Source organism: Chionomys nivalis, chromosome 2 (assembly GCF_950005125.1).
Source record: "Chionomys nivalis chromosome 2, mChiNiv1.1, whole genome shotgun sequence".
Lineage (NCBI taxonomy): Eukaryota > Metazoa > Chordata > Mammalia > Rodentia > Cricetidae > Chionomys > Chionomys nivalis.
This window is the reverse complement of record NC_080087.1, coordinates 122,423,539-122,446,900: the sequence shown is the minus strand read 5'-3', so window position 1 is coordinate 122,446,900 and position 23,362 is coordinate 122,423,539. Positions and strand designations below refer to the sequence as shown.

Here is a 23,362-nt window from a genome sequence, read left to right as displayed (position 1 = left end):
TCTGGGCAGACAGCATGAAGGAGTATTTCCTACCTCGGCTTGGAATGACCAGTTTGCAGGGCAGGGCCAGTGGGATGACGGAGTGCTGATAGACCAGAGCAGACAGGGAGCCTGCGGGGAGAGACAGCACACCAAGACAGTGACGAAGAGAGACTGGAAACGGGACACAGGGAACCCCACCCCATCCAACTTCACAGCTTCCCAGTATCTGCCGCATGTTCCTGAGCCACATCCCAGCCCCCAGCTTCCTCATCACCACTTCCACCAACAGAACTGAAAACCTGCCCCCCTCTACACGGAGAATTCCCAGGGGACCTAACTGCTTTCCTTGATAGCCATGCTCCCTAAGTCACCATCAGACCAGTGCAGTAGGAGAAGGGTGACGTAAGATGCCAGCTCTGTCGTTTATCTAGAGGACCTAAGTGGCACGTACACATTCTTCATGTGCAAAAAGGGGAGAATGACAGCTACCGTGCAGGATTGCTGTATCACCAGAGTGACATGGCACCTAGATAGTGACTTTCACATATTGACAGCCAAGGACAGCCGTCCTTACTGCGGTTATTTTAATGCACTGACAGTAGGCCTCAACTGAGCAAGACAAACACAGAAAGGGACCCGGCAGAGTGGAGGAGCCACGGTGCACAGTATGTAACCAGGAGGTGTGGCCAGGTTTAAATAAAACTTTATAAAAACAGCAGCAGTTCCTTCCTTCTGCCCAAGCCACGCCCAGGTGGACTGGCAGCAGTAAGATAGGTATAAGTTGGACCAGACCCCCTGAGGACCGGGATAGAGATCAGAATGACAAGCCGAGATGCTCACCAAAGTTTGGCTCATTGGGACAGCCCTTGAGCTTGACTCCTCTGGGGCCTGTCTCTATCAGGAAGTGCCTCACCAGCTCATGGGTCATGTCTCCTGGAAGGGAAAAGAGGAAACAGAATTGGTCACTCATTGTCAAAGCACCCCCCTCCAAACACTGTCTCATGGCCTCTGCAGTGTATAGGGTGAGATGGGAGAGAAGGTTACTGAGGCAAAGTGTCCAGAGTCCTGTGGATGAGAATCACCATTCACTCCTCGTGTGGAATAGTACTTTAACTATGTAAAAATGTGTTACATCTGTTTATGTTACGAAATAGTACTTTATGTAAAGATGTGTTTGTTACATTTGTTTATGTTGTGGAATATTACTTTAACTATGTAAAGATGTGTTTGTTACATTTGTTTATGTTGCGGAATATTACCTTAACTATGTAAAGATGTGTTTGTTACATTTGTTTATGTTGTGGAATATTACCTTAACTATGTAAAGATGTGTTTGTTACATTTATGTTGCAAAATAGTACTTTTGTGAAGGTGTGTTACATGTGCTTACACTGCATTTGTTTAATTATGTAAACATCTGTGTTGCTGTTCTACCTTGCCTGCCTAAGCCACCTGATTGGTCTAATGAAAAGCTGAATGGCCAATAGCTAGGCAGTACCAGGATAGGTGGGGCTGGTGACAGAATAAGTAGGAGAAGAAATCTAGGCTCAAGAGAACAGAGAAGAGAAAAAAGAGAAACGAGAACTAGGGAGAAAGAGAGAGAGATGCCAGAGAGCCAGACATGGAGTAAGACAACAGAAGGAAAGAAACCTAAAAAACCCCACGGCAAAACACTGATAAAGAGAAACAGGTGAATTAAGTTGTAAGAGCTAGTGGGACAGGCATGAGCTAAGGCCAACCACTCATAACTAATATTAAGTCTCTGTGTCTTTATTTGGGAGCTGGTCGTTGTCCCAAAAGAAAGCCTGCGACACTCTCTTCCATCCCTCCAGGAAACACCCCACATACACCAAGTTCCAATGACTGCTGTCCCCAAACCACCCCTCACTGTCTTCCAGCTTCTCAGAGACCATCCCTGGTGAGTGAGGACCCTGCTCAGTACCCAAGGCTCTGATGAAAGCAAGAAGCTCCAGCCTGGCGGGGAGAAGACACTACCTTTCTTGCCCTGCTGAGTGATGGTTGGAGGGGGCGAGGACACCTTCATGGCCAGCCCGTAGGCCCCTCGGAAGGAGTGGCTGTCACGGATGATGAAGGCCCCTGGCTCCTGATCCTTCAGGAGTGCAATGGCTGAAACGAGAGGGGGCAAAAGAGTCATCAAAAAACCAGTGGCACTGTCTTGGCTTGAGAGGACTCTCTCTTCTCTTGAGATGATATTCTTCAATGCCAGGGTGAAAGCAAGCACTCCAGAGGGCCCTCCTGTCCCAAGCAAGGCAAATGTCTTCTGCAGATGGCCAGAGAGAGCCAGTGCTGGAGACCATGCCATCTGTAGCCACTACTCAGCACAGCCCCATGACAGGAAGCAGACAGTGTGTGACTGGGAAATGTGACGGCTCCATAATCTCATTTCCAGAAAAAGAGAGGGTCTGTAGGCCCTCCCTGCTGACCCTCCTTCTACAACAATGGACTTTCCTTGAGACTCTGAGGTGGGCTTCACCCTCAGGCCTACATGCCAAACTTGGCTTTTTGGTTTTTCTTTCTGTATAATAATGGTGATTATGATAGTAATAATAGTAATAATAATATCCTCCATATCATATTTTCAGATCCCTTGACTGGCATTTTACTTTGCCTGGGAAAGCCAAGACTTTGCTTGACCACTCCAAGGATCTGCTTCTAACAGCCCCACCCCTTTCCATGGGAAGTGCTTTTTTCCTTTCTGACTCTGATCCCAGCCTCCTCTCTGTGACCACCACCTACTGAATGGAGGAATGAGTTCTTTCCCAAGGCAGACATGGTGAGCGGGAGTCCATGAAGTCTTCCAATGGGTCACCAAACCAATAATGCTGTCCCCAACTCACCCTGCTCTCTGGAGATCTCAGGCTTGTACCAATACTTGGAAGTGTCTTGGACAAACTTCACTTTAGCCCGTGTCTCGGGACTATTGTCTAAAGGAGGAAGCAAAGGGAAAGTGTTACCCTTGAATTGCATGCTCCCCAAAAGGTGTCAACATCCTAACACCTCAAGCCTACAAATATGGCCTTATTGAAAAGAGGGTCCATGCGGATGTAATCAAATTTAGACAAAAGCATGACAGACCGAGGTGAGACTTAATCCAATAATGACAAATGTCTTTCAAAGTAGAGAAGAGACAACAGACACACGGGGACTGTTCCAGGTGAATATGGAAACATCTGTAATCCAAAAGACACAGAAGCATCTCTGCCAACATCTGGATTTTGATCTCTGGCCTTTGCTATGACAGAATCTGCCTCTATTAGTCTAAGCTAGCAAGTGAGTGTCAGCCCCATGAAATAAACCCGAAAGCTAGATCCTCAAACATCTGAGAACGTGGTGGGAGGTACCCAGTAGCCTTCTCCCCGACCCTTCCTCCTGCTAGTCACAGCCATTGCCTGGCCATTCTGTGGTTAAAGGACCTGGCAGGCATCCCTTCCTCACCCCATTCCCTGTGCCTAGCAGATTCTGAGTTAATTCTCCCCACTTCCCTCCCACAGGTTGATACCTCCCTTCTCCAAGCTCAGTCTGATATCCATAAACAGAGGACAAGAAGACCTATGTCTCTCTCCTGTGGCCCGTCCCCTCTTGATACCCACACTGAAAGTGGCATTCTGTATCAGTACGGTCAAAAGCACTCCATCCTCCAACATCTCCACCAGGGAATGCCAGTACTCTAGTGGCCACGAACAGGGTGTCACACATAGTCAGATGATATCCGAATCAGTCGCTCTGTAGCCTCTCTCTGAAAACACTACATTGTAGAGGGGACTGGACAAGATTGAGTCCAATGGTGGCCTTCCCCTGGAACTTGCCACGATCTTCCTCCTCCCAGTACCAGGACTATAGGTAAGTGTTGCCGTGCCTGGCTCCTTATTATATCTTTATGCTCTGAGCCTCTAAGGTCTTCAGCCTTGCTTACGAAATAACTACCAGATTGTTTCGAATTTTAGTCACCCACCACACAGTGGAGTGTCAGAACTTAGCCTTGCCTTCTACTAGCAATCTTTCACCCTTCCGCCTGGGACAGGAAGAAGGAAAAGGGTGGAATCCACTTTCACAGTTCCCCAGTCCTTAGTGAGAGACTGAAGCAGGGGGCACCATGTTGAAGATGCCACCAAGTTAGGAGAGAAGGACCCTGCAGCAGCAGCCAGGGGCCTTGGTTCTCAGGGGCACCTGGGTTCTGTCCCCAGTGGCCTGAGGGGACTCATCTCCGTTCCCAGGCGAGGCAGCTAGAAATGCCTCTGCTGCAGGCGCCTGGCCCTTCTCTGAAGCCAGGCCATGGGTGATCTAAGGAGCTGTGAGAAGCGGCTGGAGTCCTGTGTGCCTTCCTGTGTTGACTCCAGAGGCTATTTTAAGTAGGCAAGATGGTGGGAAACAGGAAGTGTCCTCCTAACTACTAGAAACTTCGCATCCTTCAAGGATTGGGGCTGGGAACCAGATGTCCCCAGTAGGTGGCAGGAAGCAGGGTAGTGCAGGGTCACTTTAAGTGTTCCAGCCTGGAAGGACCTGGGACGGACACAGGACTCGGAGAGTAGGGTGCCTCGGGGCCATCCCAGGCTGTTTATAATTTTCTGTATCTGCCTTGGACGCAAGTAGCGCCTCAGGGCCCCTTCACACAGGGACGAGGTCTGGTCGCAAATATGTGAATCACCCAAAGCCTTGAACTTTATGTTTAGAGAGTGAGACCAGACTTGGGGGAAGAACTCATCCTGCAGGAAGCAAGTCAGTGCAAACTAGGCTCTGCTAAAGCATCTCACCTTTACCCGGTTCCGCCCACCCACCTGGCCCATGGTTAACTGATGTATGGGGCTGACAACTGTCACAGAGGTCCCGGACAGCCGAGTGTCAAAGTTCAGTTAAGTCACAGTATCCCTCATCCCTCAAATAGTCAATGCATGCTGAAGACATTCCTATCATGCATGCGTGTGTGTGCATGAGTGTGTGCATACATATGTGCATACGTGTGTGTGTGTGCGTGCCACAACCTGCATGTGGAGGTCAGAGGACAACCCTGGGTGTCAGACCTTGCCTTCTACCTTGTTTGAGGCAGGGCCTCTTGTTCATTGCTGCATATGCCAGGCTAGCTGGCCTGCAAGCTTTTGGGGACTCTCCATCTCCCATCCCACCACAGAAGTACCAGGATTATAAGCACACACTACTGCGTTCGATGTTACACGGGTTCTCAGGATCCAGACTCAGGGCCTCCTGTTTGTACAGTGAGTGCTTTGCCCACTGTGCCATCTCCCCTGCCCCGAAAGCACTCATCTGGGGGTAGCATGGGCCCGGATTGGAAGTCCGCTCTGTCACTGATTGACAATATAATGCCAGACAAAGAATAAAAACTCTGTGGGCCATAGAGTGTTCCTATATAAAGCAAAGGTAATACCTACTTCCCTGGGGCTGGAGGGTTAAATAAGTACTTAGCTCAGGCTACCCCAAAGCAGGTGCCCAACAGGAGGCTACAATAGTGATGGCCATTCAAACAGCAGCAGACCCTTCGTGCCCATTACTCCATCCTCCTCATCTTGTACCCCTTCATCACAACAGCTCCATCCCAGCCATGCTTTAAAGATACAGCTCCTTCTACAGGTCTAGAAGTCAGTGACCCACCCAAGAGGACAGATGTCCTAACTCTTGGGCAGGTAGGAATGTAAGAGAAGAGACAGAGACACACCTGGCATAGAGTACTTGGAAAAGTCTGGAAGCGTGTGGGAGAAGGAGACTGTGCTGCTCCCACTGGGACTGGACATCCCATTGGCAATGGGTGAGGAGGACACTTTCCCATTGATGGTGGCGTAGTTGGGGAGGCTGCCTGCCCGGTCTCCCACAGACATCCTCCGCTTCTCTGGCAAGGCTGGTGTGGGGCTCCCCTGCCGGAAGGCTGCTGAGTCTGGTGAGGGCGAGGTGGCAGGGCTGCTCAGGCCAGGGTAGTAGGCAGGGGAGACGGGGAAGGAAGGTGTGGAAGGAGCCTGGTAGCCAGAGGCACTGCTTTGCCGGGACAGCGTTGGTCGTCGGTCCTCGGGAGTAGAGTAACCACCATAAGCCGCATGCCGGTCCAAGCTGGGGCTTCCAGAAACCACAGATCCAGATCCACCCAGGTGCCGGCCCAAGCTGGGACTCCCAGGGCTGATGACCGCATTGCCATGGAGACTGGAGGCCAGATTCCCTTGGTGGGCCCCGGGGTGTCGGCCCAGGCTTGGGCTTCCTGGAGCGGCGGCCACACTGCTGTGGAGGCCTGGAACCTGGTGGCTTCCCACCTGGTGCCGGCCCAAGCTGGGGCTTCCAGGAGTGGTTGCTGCACTGCTCGGGTGGCCAGAAACCACATTACCATGGAAACCAGGGCCCATCACCTGCCGGTGGCTCAAACTGGGACTACCAGGGGCAGCCATGGTGGGATTGATAGCCCGCCGGCCAAAGCCAGGACTAGGTGGAGTGTTGGTACCCACTGTCCTGTGTCGTGCCTGAGGGCTTCCAGGCACCATGTGGACGGTGGCCGCACTGAACTGCGGCTGGGCTTGGCTCTCTGGAGAAGAGCTGAATGGTTGAAGGGAGTAGTCAGGGCTGCTGTAGCTGCTGCCACCAGCCGGCGCCGGTGATGAGCTTCGGTAACTGAGTGCTGCCGGACTTGGCTGCCCCAGGCTGCCTGAGCGGATGCTGGAATCCAGCATGGGCTGGATGGGTGTCCGTGGACCCTGGTCACTGCTCCCCGCTGATGGGAAACTGCCCATGGAAGTGCTAGAGAGAGAGAGCAGGTAGAAAGGTCAATGGATGGTATTTAATAAAGAGTGGACTTTTGCTGAGTGGCCAGCATCCTTCAACCACTAAGAGCAATAAGAGCTCCACTCAGGGTAGAGGAAGTCGGGCTGTTATATATTACATAATGGATCCATGGGAAAAAGAAACCAAGGACCAGAGAATTTAAACAGTAAGCTCAGAACCACAAAGGTCTAAAAGGCCAGGTTTCAACTCAGCTGCATCCGACTCCAAAACCCACACTTTCTTTACTGTGTTATGCTGACTCCTGACCCATCATGAGTCATAGCAAAGCAATCACCATGGAAACCGAAGGCAACTGTCCTGGTGTAGGCCTTAGCACCACAGAAACTTAGAGAGGCAGTCTAGCCTTCCTACTAGGGCTCAACTTGACTCGGTTTCCCTAGGTGGTTTATCACCCTCCCAGAGTGCTTTAGCTCCTAGGTGACTCCAAAAAGCCAAGAAACAGAATCACAGTGGGTACCACAAATTAGGAGATCTCAGCTCATTTGGAGGTCTATCTTCAGCACACACACACACACCCCATCTGCTCACTAATGGCACAAGCTGCCTCTGCCTGGTCATGAGGTTGCTGTGACGTAGGCACAGGCTAGACCTAAAGCTCTGCCCACGGGTGACGTGATGGAAAAGAACAAGGTTGCCAGGGACCAGGGTAAGCATCCTATAATAGAGTGAGGTGGTAAGCAGCTGATGCTTAGGAGAGCCAGGGGAAAAAAGGGGGCCTTACAGAGCACAGGGCCCAGGTACAAAAGAGTTCCCTCCCTGTCTGACTCACTCAGGTGATGCCCCTCCCTCCCTCATGGGCTGCATGCCCGAGTAGCCCTGGGCCTACACCACACACCGCAGTTCTCTGTCCCTCTACATCTTCACCCCAAGGCATCCCGTAATCCTTCTGGGTTCCTGCTAGACCATCATCCTTCAACATCCTCTTCACCTCCCCGGCTTGAAGTAGCCGCCCCCGCTTTGTGCTCTAAGCACTCATTTCTGGTCCAGTGCAGGGCACAGGTGGCTCTTGTCTATACCCATCACTCAGGTCGATGGAACAGAGAAAGACGTGACCTCTGACACTTACACCCATAGGTTGAAGTCCGTTTCTGCTACAGCTCAGCTACTGCCCCTTTGAGCCTCAGTTGTCTCTTCTGAGAAGTGGGAACAGTAAAGCTTGGCTTTTGGGGCTGCCACACAAAGCAGCTAACAACCCAAAGCTTCGAGGAGAGCGGCCTGCTGCATGCGTGGAGCTTTCTGCACTCTGGGTTACCAATAACAGAAAGGACTGTTCACTGGTTCCTTTCTCTCAGGGAGAATGGAGCACAGCCCGAGAGCCTTGCTCACCACCTCGACTCCCTAAAGTTGGATGCCCAGAAGTCCCCTCTCCCTAGGCCTGGTAGCAGTCTGGATGGGATTTTGCCCATCTGTAGTCTACACAGATCCTCCGCTGCCTGGGCCTCGGGTCTAGATTCTCTTCCTGCACTCCCCATGCCTAGCTTACCTGTCAGCACTGAGGATGGGACTGCTTGTTGAAAGGGGGCTTGGGGAGACGAAGGAGCCAGCCGGGGTCCCGTTCCTCAGGGGTGTCTCATGTCCATAGGCGTGGGCAGCTGGGGCACTGAAGCTCTTGGGCTCGACATCCTGAGTTCGAGGTCCCGACACCGCTGTCCTTGCCACAGACTCCACATAGCTCCGGGGCTCTGGAAGAAATAAAGGGACAAAGAATGAACACAGGTAGGTGTGGTAGGAATCCACCCACCCTGCCAGGGACTACAGCACCTCCAGAGTCCAGCCTGGGAAAGAGGCAGCGTGAACTCCCCCACCCAAGATCCAGGGGTGCTTTACTGAGGTTCCTGTTTGCCCATACTTCCCAACCTGAGGAAGCTTTAAGGGGCACTGGCTTCTCTAAGCTCCACCTCTGCATCTTAGGCCACCAGCATCTTCCCCTAAAGACTTAAACGCCTGTCCATGGCTGGCATTCCCTTTGTAGCCTCATTTCTGCCCAGCCCTACCCAGGTCCGCAGGTGCCCAGGCTCCTAGAACAGTTCCAAAGCTAACACCTGACTTGGCCCACATCTCGGGATAGTACCCAGCTCGCTCGTCAAGCATCACCCAGTGCCAGCCACTGCAGACTCACCAGCCCCTTACTGGCAAGAACCCCACCCACTCCTGCACAACACACTCGGCATTCCTTCCAGACTGATGCAGAGAACCCTGTGCCTGGGTGGAGCCAGACACTCTGTGGCCTCTACCGTACAACCAGCACACCAGGCCCTGTACAGAGAGGCGTCATACACAGTATCCCCGACCTAGTGTTCAGAGTAACGTTGGATACAGACAGGCTATTTGACAGATGAGAAAACTGAAGCCTGAAGAGTAAAATGACCCAGGCCCCATGACCTCAGAGGCTAACCTTATGCTAACTAGAAGGGATCAGGGCTCTGGGTTTCTAACGCCATTGCCAACACCTAGGAGCCTGTCATCGTCTTTGTTGCCCCAGAGGGACAAGATCTGAGCACAGGTCCCTAGCTGCCACAACCAGAGAATTCACCAAAGCCAGTCTGGGAAATGAAACCCACCAGGGACAGCCAGGCCCTGCAGCCCTTGGGGCCAGGACTATGGCGGCCTGAGTAGGAAGAGAGCCCCTCCGCAGGTTCGCCAGGGAAAGCCTTAAAAGGAAAGGTGAGGTAACGAAACCGAAAGCTTGCTTCCTCAACTGGAGGGAAACCTGGCTTGGGAAGGGGGGAGTTACCTGGGATGTCCAGAAACCAGACACCATGGGAGGCCCCTCGACATCCACACCCAGCCCCTGGTCTGTAAGAGCAGTCACCTGGGCATGCCGCCCCCGGGCTGGGCCTCAGCTGGTGGAGAGAACCAGCAAAAGCTCCCTCCAGCTATTCAGGCCACATTCACTTCACAGGATTCCCGGGTCAACCTGACATAGGTGTGGACTCTGGCCTCCCCAGGCCCGGCTCTGTGGAGGTGGAGATGACATGATGCCCTATGACACAGGCCTGGTCAGCCTCTCCGTAAACGGCTTAGGTGGGATGGGAGGACGGTCTCTGTCGCAATCACTCAGCCCAGCCGTCATGGTGACCGCGGCCACAAACAACAGCTAACCCAACAGGCATAGCTGTCTGAGACAGAGTTTTCTTTAGGAAAATAGGTAGTAGGTAGATTGCCAGCAGCCACAGAGTACTGAGTCTAACCTGTCCCCTCGGCTCAGGACACAATGCCAGCCAATAGCCATAGACAGTACCAAGTCTCCAACCTCACAATATAGGTTCTGGCTGGCCTAAGGGAACCCATAGTCTCATGGGGACACCAACATGGGAGCCAGAGGAATGCCAGGTTCACAGGGTCACCCACAGTGACAAAACCAGTCAAGAGTCATTTAAGATCTGGAGAAAATAAGTACCCAGCCAGCATGGGGCACAGGTAGTATAAATACCCAGGTAGACAGTCTTCCAGTCTGCTGTTACTCAAAGGTAACCATCCAAAGTTGGGATTCCATCCCTGCCACTGCCTCTGAGCATTCTCCAAGTCCTCCAAGGTGCTCAGCACAGTTCCTCTTGTTTCTCCATGCCACACGGCAGTCCGCTCTCACCCAGACAGCCCTGCTATCCTACCCACAGGCTTCACTTGCCTGACAAGGTTTCCTGGCACCAGCCACAGCACCTTGCACAGAGGACTCTGTGTGTCTCTCAGATTCAGAGCCACACGGCCCTCCATCCAGCTCCATCCAGACATCACCTTGTGTAAGCGGTCAGACTCAACACATGCACTCCGCCATCTTCACTGCCTGGAAAGCAGGCTGAAGCCTACGCCGGTGGCACTCTGACTCATGTGCCTACCCTCCCCCACTCCACCCTTATCTGCATTCCCAGTGGCTACATTTTACCTACTTACCCCCTAGGCCACTTGCCCTATGATTCCAGATGGCTTTGACTTTGGCTTTTGGCTGGAGTGGGTGAGTCTTTACTGACAGGGGAGGGAGGGAGGGAGGGAGGGAGGGAGGGAGGGAGGGAGGGAGGGAGGGAGGGAGGGAGGGAGGGAGGGAGAAGATGGGGTTATAGCCCATCCTCTATTCCCAGCTGTACTAGCTCTTTCTAGGTGGGTAGGAACAGCTCCCACTCCTGCTAAGGAGCCCACAATCAATCGCCCAGTTGCCCCACTAGAATGAACCATGCGCCTCTGCCAAGGTCTCAACCTACACATTAGGTAAGCACCACACTCTATGCTAAATTCTCTTTTTCAAAAAGTCCATACTCTGCCAACAGAAAGCCAAGAGAAAGCCCACAACCCGAACAGAGCCGCACCCAATCATCCTAGGCAGCGACTCTGTCCCAGCTGAGTGCCCACTCCACTTCCCTGCCAACCTAGAATCAAAACAACTCACCCGCCGAGGATGGAGGCATGTGAGAAAGGACGCGTCCTTTCAGTTCCTGGCAATTCTGGCTGGGTCCACATTGGTCTTTGACCTCAACCTCCCTCCGCCCTTGCACACTCCCTTCCTGGGGTGGGGGTGCAGGGTCACAACTCCTCCTCCTTCTCTTCTAGTCCCCTAGGGAGCAGCTGACCCACAGGCCACCCAGCTGGGGAGGGCGGGAGAAGTGGAGCCCAGCAGGGGTGGCGGGTGCTGCGTGGATAACATTCCAGGAGCCCAAACCATTTCCAAGTGGCTGCAGGCAGCTGAGAGCGAGGGAACACAGGAGTGACTAATTCCTCAGTGGGGACTACCAGCTCTTCACCCACATTCTCAAATACATTACCTTACTGGAAAAAAACCCTCTGGCTGAAGACAAGGGGCCAACATTGCCCACCCTAATAAGATAAAGACATGGGGGTGTGGAGAAGGCTTCTATGGTCTAGCACTTGCCTAACCTGTGCAAGGCCCTGGATTCAATCCAGCCCACAATAAATGCATACATAAATGAAATACCAAAGACTTGGGTGGTGGAGAAGAAAAAAGCAAGGAAGCTCTTTGAGCACCAGATCTAGAGCTAGCATTGGGAGTGGGCCACATGTAGCCTCCTCCAAGTCCCCAAGACCCCCCTCCATATCTCTGCCTAGACCTTCTGGCTCATGGTAAGATCTCTGCCCTCCCCAGGTACCTTACCCATCCTTAGACCTTCAGGCCCTAACGCAGAGCCTCATGCAAAGCAGGTGCTGGACAACTCTGTACCAGGTCACCTGTTCTGATGCCACCCCCTCCCCAACACCATCACCAAGAATCTCAGAGGCACCTGAGTCCCCAGGGTCCAATGTCTTCCTTTGTAACAAATCTGTCCTCATGGAACCACTGGGACAAACAGAACCCGGCATGGAAATCTATTGTGGCAGCTCTCTCTCTCCTTCCCTCCCAGAGAAGGACTCTGTTAGATGCTCAGGTGTACCTACCAAAAGGGCCAGCCCCCACACGCCGAAATGACACAGGTTCTCAAATGCCTCTGGTCCCTATGAGTCTGCTTGGTCATCTAACCCCTCCCTTGTTGATAAGATGGAGTCCACAGCACCTTCCTCTCAGCTTCTAGGAATAGTGGAAAATAATGTGACAGTGGCCCCCACATGGCCTGGCTCTTGCCTGTGACTCCAGACCTCATGCACAAACACACACACACTGGCTCTGTGCACCCATCTTCTCGGTTTTTAAGTTTCAGGAAGGGGGTTCTGGGGATACAGCTTAGTGGGTGATGTGCTTGTTGCTCAAGGGTGAGAACCTGAGTTTGGATTCCAGTACCCACACAAAATCTGGGAGCAGTGGCATGTGTCTGTAACCCCAGCAGCTCTGGGGGAGAGGGGATGGGGACAGGAGGGAGGATCCCTGAAGCTCATTGGCCTGCAGGCTTAGCTGAAATGACAAGCTCCAGGTTCAGCAAGAGACCTTGTCCCCCAAAATAGGGTAAAAAGCAATAGAGGAAGCCACCCCACATGAAACTCTGACCTTCAGACACACACACACATAACACACACATATATATACACAAACACATAGACACATACACACATAACACACACACATATATATACACAAACACATAGACACATACACACATAACACACACACATATATATATACACAAACACATAGACACATACACACACATAACACGCACACATATATATACACAAACACATAGACACATACACACACATAACACACACACATATATATACACAAACACATAGACACATACACACACATATATATACATATACACAAACACATAGACACAACACACAAATAACACACACACACATATATATACACAAACACATAGACACATACACACACATAACACACACACACACACACATATATATATACACAAACACATAGACACATACACACACATAACACACACACATATATACACAAACACATACACACACTCACACACACACATATATATACAAACACATAGACACATACACACACATAACACACACACATATACACACACACACATATATATATACACATATTTACACATAAACACACACACACACAAGCTATGACATCCAAGCCCAGCACCTATGTATGCTGTTTTCCTCTTCTCTATCTTCTACCCAGGTTTCACCAGGTTAATATCACCTCACATGCATGTCCACTCCCCATGTTCTTCTCTAGCCGATGGTCTCTCAAAGCTGTGTCCCCCGCAAATGCTTTATACATAGCTCTTATTCCTATTCATGAAAATGTTCATGAGCTTTAGATATATCTCATACAGTTATTATCTTCCCAGAGCCTGGCCCGTTGCCTGCTGCACAACAGGCCCACAGAATGACTGACTCGATGCATCAATGAAGAAAAGAACACCATGAATGTAGTTAGCCCAGCGGCTTGAACAGAGCAAACATCCCTCAGATTCTTCCTTCCCCAGCTGAAGAATCCTACCACTGATCGTTTTTCCTCACAAGCCTCTTTTTCTGAATTTCCCATCAAAGTATCAGCAAGAACATCAAGCACGGCTTCTGAGGGTCAACAAAGAATGTGGCCTGGACTGACCCAGGAGATGGCGCCTGAGTTAAGAAATGTTGAACTGGCACCGTGGCCTTTATGCCCTCACCGCCCACTCCCAAGCTGGAAGCCCAGCCACCGAGCCTGGAAACAGGGGTGGGCTTAGACAGGGCCCTTTGACTAGGAAACAGGAGGCCCAGAAATGTAGTCTGGCCGGGCTGCCTCTTGGCTGTGATCTTGGTTGTGATCTTGGGTGGGTCCCTCACCCCCACCATAACACAGACCTCAGTAACACATCCCTGAAAGCACAGGCGTGGCTGGGTGGATCTCAAGAAACCTTCCCTTCAGAATTCCTCTGCTCTGACACAAGGACGGATGAAGGGTAGGAGACTCAAGGCCTTGTAAGCTGAGAGTCATTGGTGAAGCACACTTAGGCCTCACTTCAGCTCTGTCAATGGTCACTTTTCTGGATCGTCACCCAGAAGCAGAACACAGCTCCCAGAGCCTGGATGCTGAGCCGGTGACTTTCTCCCTGGAGTCTGACAGCCCACTCATGTACTGAGTTGGCCACCCACACGAGGGACCTGAGCCTTTCTCTGCTGACAGGCACTGAGGTTGTGGGAAGCAATCTGGAGAAAGCTCGTCCCTTACATGAGGTTGGCAGAGAGCAGCCTTGACCCCCAACTTCCCAGATCTGCAGCCTCCACATAGGTTGGTTAGAAACCAGCAAAAGGGACTGGAGAGATGGCTCAGCACTCTAGAGAACTTGCTGCAGAGGAAAGCGGGCATAAGAAAACCAAACTAAGCCCCTGTAGAAACAGCCACACAGAACCATGGGCCCAAGGTGGAAACATCTAACATAGCACGGCTGGGGGGGACCTTGGGGTTCACCTGCCTCATATCCCCTGTGGAGATGAGAACACCCATGCCCAGAGACACATGGGAGCCACTCAGCCAGCTTCCCTTTTAGTACATGGCCACCACAAGTCTTTGCTGAATGAACTTCTGACCTCCTGAGCCAAGCTTCTTCTGCCAGATTACAGCCTCTCTTCTTGTCCAGGAACAACGCCAGCCTTCCTTCATACCCAGGGCTAGGCTGGCCTCAAAGCTGAGATCAATTGTGAACTTCTTGAAAGGATTTCTCAGTGCGATGGATCAGTAGATAAAGGTGCTTACTGCCAAGCCTGACAACCTAAATCCCTAAGTTCGATCCCTCAATCAGACATGGTAGAAGGAGAAAATTGATTCCCCGACCTCCACACATATACCGTGGCATTTTTGTGAACCCATGTATACAGTATGCACATACATGTGCGTGACACACACAAATAAATGTAATAAATTTTTATAAACAAAATTATCTTTTGAAAAGGAAAGCAAGTGCTTCTCAGAACTGAGCATGGGTGTCCTGAGGCGCTTTTGTGGGAGAGAGCCCACAACCAACAATTGCCACAAGAGCCTGGGTTTCAGAAAAATACACTTCCTGGCATTGTGCTGACAGGAAACAAGTCACGGCTCTGGGGCTGCGCCTCTAAACCAGTGCTACTGCCCCTTTAAGGATGGAGTCCCCCACAGACTCAGTCCCCAGCTGATGGCAATACTTCGAGAGGCTGGGGAACCTTTAGGATGTGTGGAAGTAAGCCATCAAAGAGTGGCCTTTTGAAGGAATGCCTACCCCGATTCCCGCCTCTTTCTCTGCTTCCTGGTCTTCAACGATATGAACAGCCTTCATCACACACTCCCACTGCCACCAATAAACTGCCCCACCGTGCCATTCCTGTCATAGAAGACTGAAATCTCCTCAACCATGAACCCAAATAAGCCACTCCTCCAAGTGCTGTCTGTTGGGTCACCCCGTCAGGTCGTCAGGTCGCTGTCACAGAGATACAAAAGTAGCCAGCTCACACCGACAGTCGATACTGGTTCTATTGAAGGCACTGTTGCTAGGTGAGTGTCACCAACACCCAGCAAGAGGAAGCCCGGCTACACATCTTCAGTGTACACAGCAGCTTCTAGAAGGACCTGCATAGGTGAGAGTCCTGCTCTTTCTGCCCCTCCCTGTCTGCCTCTGTGTACACTGCATACCAGCCAGGTGGTGCATGTGCCCCTGGGAGAGGAAGTGGCACAGGGGGTATTTTTGTCAACAAGGTGGCACCATGCTGGCACCTGGATACTAGCTGTGCCTGAACTGGTGCCCAGGCGGCATTCAGGCAGTGCCCAGAGTGGCATCTCATTGTCAGAAGGTGGGGACAGGAAGGCTATGGTGCCTAGCCACTTGAGAGCATGTGAGGAAAGAGATCTAGCCCCAGCCAGCCTTGTAAAGCTCCTTGTGAAGAGCCATCCCCAGACCTAGAGAGTGGGAGCCACACACAGCAAAGTGCACTTACCTTCTGGAGGCTTAGTCACCTCCTCCCCCTCACCTTCCTCTGAGGGAGGAGAAGAGAGACAAGAGGAGGAGAGGCAGGAAGGGAGGGCAGATGATAAAGATGAGAGGAAGATCCCAGAGGAGAAAGAGAGAGAGAGAGAAAGAAAGAGAGGTTATCAGGATTATATCTAGAGAAAGAATTTGGTGAAGAAAGGGGGCCTCCACACAGGACCCCGGAGTCCAGGGCTGCTCAGGAGCCAGGCCCCTCTCAGCCTCTGCAGCCAGGTTTGCATGGACCAAGCATCAGATAGCAGCATGCTGGCTAGCGAGAGGAGGCCTCTGGCCCTTTGTCTCTGTGATGGCTGAGTGTATCTGCACATGCTCGTACGTCCTAAGTGGAGGCTGTGTCTCGGTGTCTGCACTGTTCACAAATGCGTGCTACACCCTCTTACCTGGCTGGATCAGTCTTCTGGTGACTAAGGGAGAAAGGAAAAGTTGACCCCCGAGAGCCGCAGCTCAGCCTCAAACTAGCTCAGCACACTCCTAATCGCCATTAAAAGTCCCAGAGGACCCCTGGCTATCTCCCCTACAGAGGACACTGGGGAATGGGCAGGACATAGGGGATGGGTCTGGTAACCATCCACATCAGACTAAGACCTTCTCCTGAACATGGCCGTCCATCCCATAACCAGTATAGGGGACCTTGGTGTGGTTGGGGGCAGCCCAGAAAGTTCCCAGAGCCCAGCTCCTATTCTTAACAACAGGGTCAAAGGTCGCCAACATTGGGCATGTGAACATAAGAAGGAGCAGAGTCTGCTTTTGGGGGGCAGAAGAGACCCAGGGCTGATAGTGAAATGACAGGGAGAGGGGGCAGACGGCGTGGCTTCTGGGAGTGACCCATTTCTTAGGCAAAGCTTTGTGTGTGTTGGGGGGGGGGTAGTAGCCCAAATACCTAAGCTCTGGCCTCTGATGTCACCAGGATGCTCAACATTGGAGCCACTGGGCTGAGTGGGGGTGAGGGGGGCTGTCACCAAACAGCAGGCATGGCTCTCTACTGCACACCTGTGTGTACGCACACGGAACTAACACAGCGAGCTTCCAGCAGAACTGGAAGCGGGTCTCAAAACCTTAAGGCCCAGAAAGCAGAGGCAGGCAGGAAGAACACCCCAAGGCCCGCAGAGTGGCCCCTCTGCATTACTCCAGTGTGACACACAGGCACGGCCTCCTCATTTCCAGGAAGGTCCCCCAAAGCCTCTGCTCTGTGAGAGCTCTAGTCAGAACACCTGCTCGGACTCCTGGGTTCTCCGGGCCTCCCACGCCATTTCCCTCCCTCCCTTCCGATCACTCACCACCTGTGGGGTGTAGGAGGATGTCAGCTGGATTGTGGGGCTTCAGGCCCAGAGCAGACAGGGGCGTCTTGGCCAGACCTGGAGGAGAGCGCACTGTGTAGGAAGAAGATGGAGAGACATGGGAGGTGAGGATACACCATGGTGAGGGTATGGACTGGTGAGGTCTGGCAGCCCCCTCCCTGTCCATGCTGAGCTGGCTCCCCTGACCTCCCCTGCCCTCCCCTTGTGCTGCTTCACATTTCGCCTTGAGAGGGCTACAACAGTCTGGGACTGACACCCCTGTCCTGACCCTCTCCCATCCTTGAGAGATGGCTAGGGTTCCTCTCTACAGCAACCGTCCGTCCCTTTACCTTATGAAGGCTTATTAACCACAGCCCACTCTTCAGTTGTCTTTGCCTTCCATAGATGATTATCTCCCCCACTTTCTCCTTCCCCAGCATCCTCTGTTCACACACACACACACACACACACACACACACACACTCCTTGCAAGGCAGGCACACAAATGTAAGACAAACAAAAATAGTCTCAAGAAGAACTTCTTGAAAAGTGGGGCTGAGCATCACAGGTAGGGACCTCACCATCCCTGAGACTCAGAAGCCCCAGGTCACATGGTCCCTTGAAAATCTGCAAGAAAGAGTGAGACTTGGTACTGGAGTCTTGGTACTCTGGGAGGAAAACTCAGCACTCTGTTCTCAAGAGCACAGCTTCCTGGGTGAAATGAGGCTCCCCCTGAGTGGCCCATCTGGGTTACAAGGGTCACATATCATACAAGATCAGAAAGGGCCAGCTTTTTCCCCATCGGCCAAGGACTTCGAGCGGAGCAACAGGGGTGGTATCGTGCCCAGTCTCAAGAGAGCTCAGCGGCAGCTACCGTGAATCCTAGCGCATCTCTGAGAGGTAAAGAAATGAGAACTGGGGCTCCTGTCAGGAATCCCGAAGCCAGAAGAAAGCACAGCCCCTAAGGACACATGTGTTCTCCACAGCTCTCGACAAATGAGCTGTAGCCTTCATGTGCCCAGGATCCAAACTTGGCTCCATGGTTGATATTTTAAGTAACAAACAGCAACAACAAAGTACCATCCTACAGGGTGAGCAGCAGGTACAGCTTACCCGTGTGTGCTCACCTGCACACACACACACACACACACACACACACACACGGGACATCACAGGTACAGATGAGACCTGCTCCCGTCCTCCACCCTTTCTCTGTCCCTAGTCATTCCAATGGACAAAGGTGTGACATGCACGACATAAAGTTCCATGGCTGAGTCGGGCAAGGCCTTTGCCTGCCCTCTCCGCATGTCCCTGCCCCGTGCTGCTAACAGTGTCTTTTGCTCATAAGCACCTCTCTGTCACTTAGTAACATTTGTCACCCAAATGCATGAGAGAATGAGCTGCTCTGTGACCAGGGTTTGTGGGAGAAATTCCCATCCTTGGCTAACATCCGCTGCCCAGCAGGTGCAGCTAAGGGGCTGGACAGGAGATCAGAAATAGTAGAAGCTTTGCTTGGCTTCTCCCCTCCATCCCATCCTCAGCTTCCCAGACCCAAGCAATGTGGCCCTTATAGTGAGGCAAGGAGTGGGTGGCTCCGAAGACAGGCGCCCTCTCCTTCCTGAGAGAAACATTCCTTGCATTTCTCCGCCTTCCAACCTCTCTCTCCGGCCCTAGGCCATTTTTGAAACTCCAGACTCATATATGTCCCCAGGGCACTCATGACTGGTCACCAGAGAGGAGAGAAATAGCAGAGGTACAATTAACATGGCTTCCATTCCCAGCAGGGGAAGCCCAGGTGGACACAGCGGTGAGGGAAGGAGCTTTAAAGGTGAAAGGTTAAGGCCCAGAGATGCCATCTAGTCACGAGAAGTCCCAAAGCCACTCTGGAGCAGAGTGCCCTGGGTTTGGACGCCTGCTGCTCTAAATCCACCCTGGGCATTTACGGTGGGCGAATCTGTTCCGGGCTGCCCCAGGTGTACAGCATACACACTGGAACTCAAGGTACGTGCGAAAATGACACACAGTAACATTTCAGTTTATTTAGTATTTTGTTTTGCTTTTTTGTTTGTTTGGAGTTTTTTTTTTTGAGACGGGTTCTTGGCCCCAAACTTACTGTCCCATGCTTCAGCCCTCTGAGAGATAAAATTACAAGTGGGCCCCATCATACTTGGCTCGATTTATGTATTTATTTACTATTTGTTAATTTATTTATTTATTTAGGTTTTATTTTTGTTTTGTTTTTCGAGACAGAGTTTCCCTATGTAGTCTTGGAGGTCCTGGAACTAGCTCTATAGAGCAGGCTGTCTTCAAACTCACTGAAATCCTCCTGCCTCTGCCTCCCGAGTGCTGGTATTAAAGGCGTGCACCACCACCCTGGCTCATTTTTAAAATACCAATATCGCTAACTCCATATTTTAGACTGGAGTTATATAAAAATATTTATATCATTAATTTCACTGGTACCCTTTGAGGATAAACTCTCTTGAGTGCACATATGTGGTATATTCATGCGTGTGCATGTGCCTGTAGCGTACACATGTGGAGACCAGAGGCCGACATCTAGTTCTTCCTTTGTCTCTTCAGATTGGGGCTGTGGATTCAGCGAGGCTAGCCAGTCAGCTCCTGGGGATCCTCTTGTCTCTGCACCCTAGAGCTGAGACTACAGGTGCCCCCTTTTTGTGTGTGGAGGTGCTAAGGATCAAAACTTAGGCTTTCATGGTTGTATAGCAAGCACCCACTAAGCCATCTCCCTAGTACTCTTACAATGTTTTTAATATCATATAATATCTCAATAAAATATTGTTATTGATATTGACTTTCCTATTAAAATGGCAATTTTTCAGGTTTAGTAAAAATTACAATGGATTTCACTAGTGTCCTGACACAGAAAATTTTAATCACAGGTGTATGTGTGTGCGCACGCACACGCATGCACGCACACAGCTTCAACCTCCCATATGCCTGGGAGAGCGGCCACACATGAGGTCACATTTTGTCCCTATGAAGGACAGTCACACCCCAGGGGATGCACAGCCAGGCTCAGTCACCTTTTCCTGCCAGCTTTCCTTCTCTCGGGGACTAATGGGCATCTCAGGCCAAGCCTGTCTCCCTAAGCACTGAGCTTCTCCCATCTTTACTTTTTCTGCCACCCAAGCCTCTCACCTGGGTCCCTTAACACCTGCTAAGACCCTATCACTGCCCCTACAAAAAAACGTCCCCCAATTCCTCTCAAGGCACTTCCCCTACAGAAAGGAACAGTGACCACCCTGGGGCTCATTCGGCTCTATTGTCTGTCTGTCCACCGGCTTCTCCGGTGAGTACCCTGGGGTTGTAAACTAAAAACCCTTCCTGGAGGCCAAGGACAGCATGAACAGACCTGCCCCAGTTCTTTCTTAGCAGAAGTGACACAGGGTGCCTGAGATGAAGATGCCTGCACACAGATGAGCAAGGCAGCAGAAATAAGAGCAAGGACAAGTCATGATTGTCACATTGGGAAAGAATCTCTTACTAGTGTTGCATGGGGGAAAAGAGTGACTCAATCAAGACAGGAAGCTCCATAGGACGAGAGTCAGGATCTGCGGTCAAACAACATGGATGCTAACTCCGAGCTAGTCTCATCCTCAGGTTGAGAGTAGACGTAGAGAAAACAGAGCTTTAGAGTAGAGGCAGGGGAGGGGTGTGGAGCGAAAAGCAACCAATTCCAGTCATTCCCACCTCTGCTCACTCTCTCCCCTCCCACCCCGCCCCTGGGACAATCACACAAGGTGGGGGATAGGTTTAGCAGGTGCTCTTACCCCCACTGGATGGCGGGCCACTCGGGGAGGTCCTCTCCATCTCCTCAAAGGCCTCCTTGTAGCTATGCAGATGGGGCTGTAGGAGAACAGAGGGGCAGAGAGAAGGAAGTCCTGAGGAGAGGCTCCTTTTCACGTGATCCTGGGCATGAGGACAAGCAGCTTGGCAGCCCACACATTCTCTCTCCAGCCTGACTCTCCACCTCACCCAGGGAGGCCCAAATGCTGGCCCCTCACTGCCTCAACCACTCCTTGTTGGTGGCTAAGTATGGGGAGTGGCTGTTTGCAAGGCCACACTAAAGTATTTCAGAACAGGGACGCAGGGCTGTGCTGTGCTAGAGTCTCTTGTAGGAGCATCCAGAAATGGCGGGACTTAACAAACTCCCTGGCAGTTCTTCTGTACATAGAAGTTCAAGAGCCACTGCCTCTGACTGCTGACATGTGTCAGCAATGGAATCATTTGGGCCCAGAAATTAAACCTCCTAAGGAGAGTCTCATTTCTCCAAAGTTAAAAAAGATGCTTGCCAGTCTATCTGACCAACTTTGGACTGTAAATCTTGGGGTCATGTATGCTACCTCGAGGATGCTTATCGAGGAGGAAACTTTGGTTTCAGTGTTAAAGCAAGTAGCTGGGTGAGGATGCAGGGAGGGAGAAATCGCTACATTTACTGATGAAGCAATAGCAGCTGATCCTCAAGCTCCTAGAGATAAACCACGGACTCTGCTTTCTGCTGTGGCCCCAAGACTCATCAGCTCCAGGACTCACCTCTTTGGGCCTCCCTCCAGGATTGAGGGCAATGGTGAGAGCCAGCTCAGGGGAGACGCACTGGACGGGGGAGCGGACCCCAGGACTACGGGGGGATGTAGCCTCTGGAGACTGGTTCTCATACTGCCCATCACTGGCTGCTCGCCTCCGCAGTGGGGCTGGGGGCTCTGCGGGCTGCCTCTCCCGAGCCTGAACCCCTGGGAGGAAAGGCAGGACATGGAGAGCAATGAGCAGACTAAATAATGATGTGATCCCACCAAACACCCTCCCTCACACAAAGGCAACACCTCAGCCCAGGGGTTAAACTGGAATGAACCACATCCCCTCAGGCCCTCACCACGCCTTCCTGTCCTCAACTCAGTTCAGACCCTAAACTTCCCCTGGTGTCGAGGCAGGGGTGAGGGTAGAAGCCACTTAGCCTGGGCTCTGCCTTCAAGACGAGTCTCTACTCTGTATAGGATTTGGACCAAGAGCACAAAGGATTGATACAAGAAACAGATGTCGGCTCCTTCCAGCCCCCAGAGGCAAAAGGCCAGAGCTTCCAGAGGAGGGAGGGGAGGGTCTCCAAGGCAACTGCATCAACCAACAAGCAACATGGAACCTTTGGGAAGGACTTTTGGAAAGGGCTAAATTGCATCATCTCACACATGGCGCTCCCAGTGGGAAACAAAAGAATGACCAAGTCACACTCTGGAGTCTCCAGCCACAACTGGCTTCTGTGGTGGATTTGATCTCAGGGGTTCCCTGACTTTCATCCAGTGCACCCCTGAAACCTCTAACCAACTTCCCCTACAGCAGCCCCTCGCAGCCCCCTTCCTCTCGGCAACCCGCGGGGGCTGTGGCCATGGCGGGGGCTGTGGCGGAGGCCATACCCTACCCTGGCAAAGGGCAGGAAAGTGAGAGCAAGGGGCTCCTTCTTCCTGCCCCCACTTCCTGTCTAGCCCACTACAAAGGCTGCCCATGTTAACCTCACCCTGCCTCCTCCCCATCTTTCCTCCCCACAGCTGGGCCAGGGTATGGAATCTATTATTTCACTGTGCTGGCTTCCAGAACCCTAGAATATTGACTTCCCAGGTCCCAGGAGCCAAGGCCCAACCCTGAGAGTTGGAGCCTAGGCTTAATTATTTTAAATTCTCATCTCTGCCTTCATCACCACCAAGGACTAACTAAGGGGCTTAGGTCACATGAGCTTGGGACATGAACACACATCTGAGTCCACCTCCTTAGTCACAAGAGGCAGTGTGTACATGCATACATACATGTATAAACACACACATGCAATGCTGGCCCTTGGGAACACAACCAGGACAGCCTGGTGGGACTTGCCCTTATGTAGCCCGAAACCACTCTCATCCTCTATAGTGGGATCTG

At 51.8% G+C, this 23,362-nt stretch overlaps 1 protein-coding gene across 9 annotated transcripts in view; it reads right to left on the bottom strand.

Moving 5' to 3' along the window:
- Tns1 (tensin 1) overlaps nucleotides 1–23,362 on the bottom strand; it is a 222,497-nt gene that overhangs the window by 10,027 nt on the left and 189,108 nt on the right. For 7 of the 9 annotated variants that reach the window (XM_057762193.1, XM_057762195.1, XM_057762201.1 and 4 more), the window contains 10 exons: nucleotides 21,992–22,188; nucleotides 21,229–21,304; nucleotides 17,435–17,527; nucleotides 16,108–16,146; nucleotides 8,261–8,459; nucleotides 5,672–6,732; nucleotides 2,841–2,927; nucleotides 1,978–2,109; nucleotides 823–915; nucleotides 34–111 (listed from right to left, as the gene is read on the bottom strand). In XM_057762193.1, coding sequence (XP_057618176.1) covers nucleotides 34–111; nucleotides 823–915; nucleotides 1,978–2,109; nucleotides 2,841–2,927; nucleotides 5,672–6,732; nucleotides 8,261–8,459; nucleotides 16,108–16,146; nucleotides 17,435–17,527; nucleotides 21,229–21,304; nucleotides 21,992–22,188 — 2,055 coding nt within the window. The remainder of the gene's footprint in view (nucleotides 1–33; nucleotides 112–822; nucleotides 916–1,977; nucleotides 2,110–2,840; nucleotides 2,928–5,671; nucleotides 6,733–8,260; nucleotides 8,460–16,107; nucleotides 16,147–17,434; nucleotides 17,528–21,228; nucleotides 21,305–21,991; nucleotides 22,189–23,362) is intronic. The other 2 variants (XM_057762194.1, XM_057762196.1) reach the window with 1 other exon arrangement.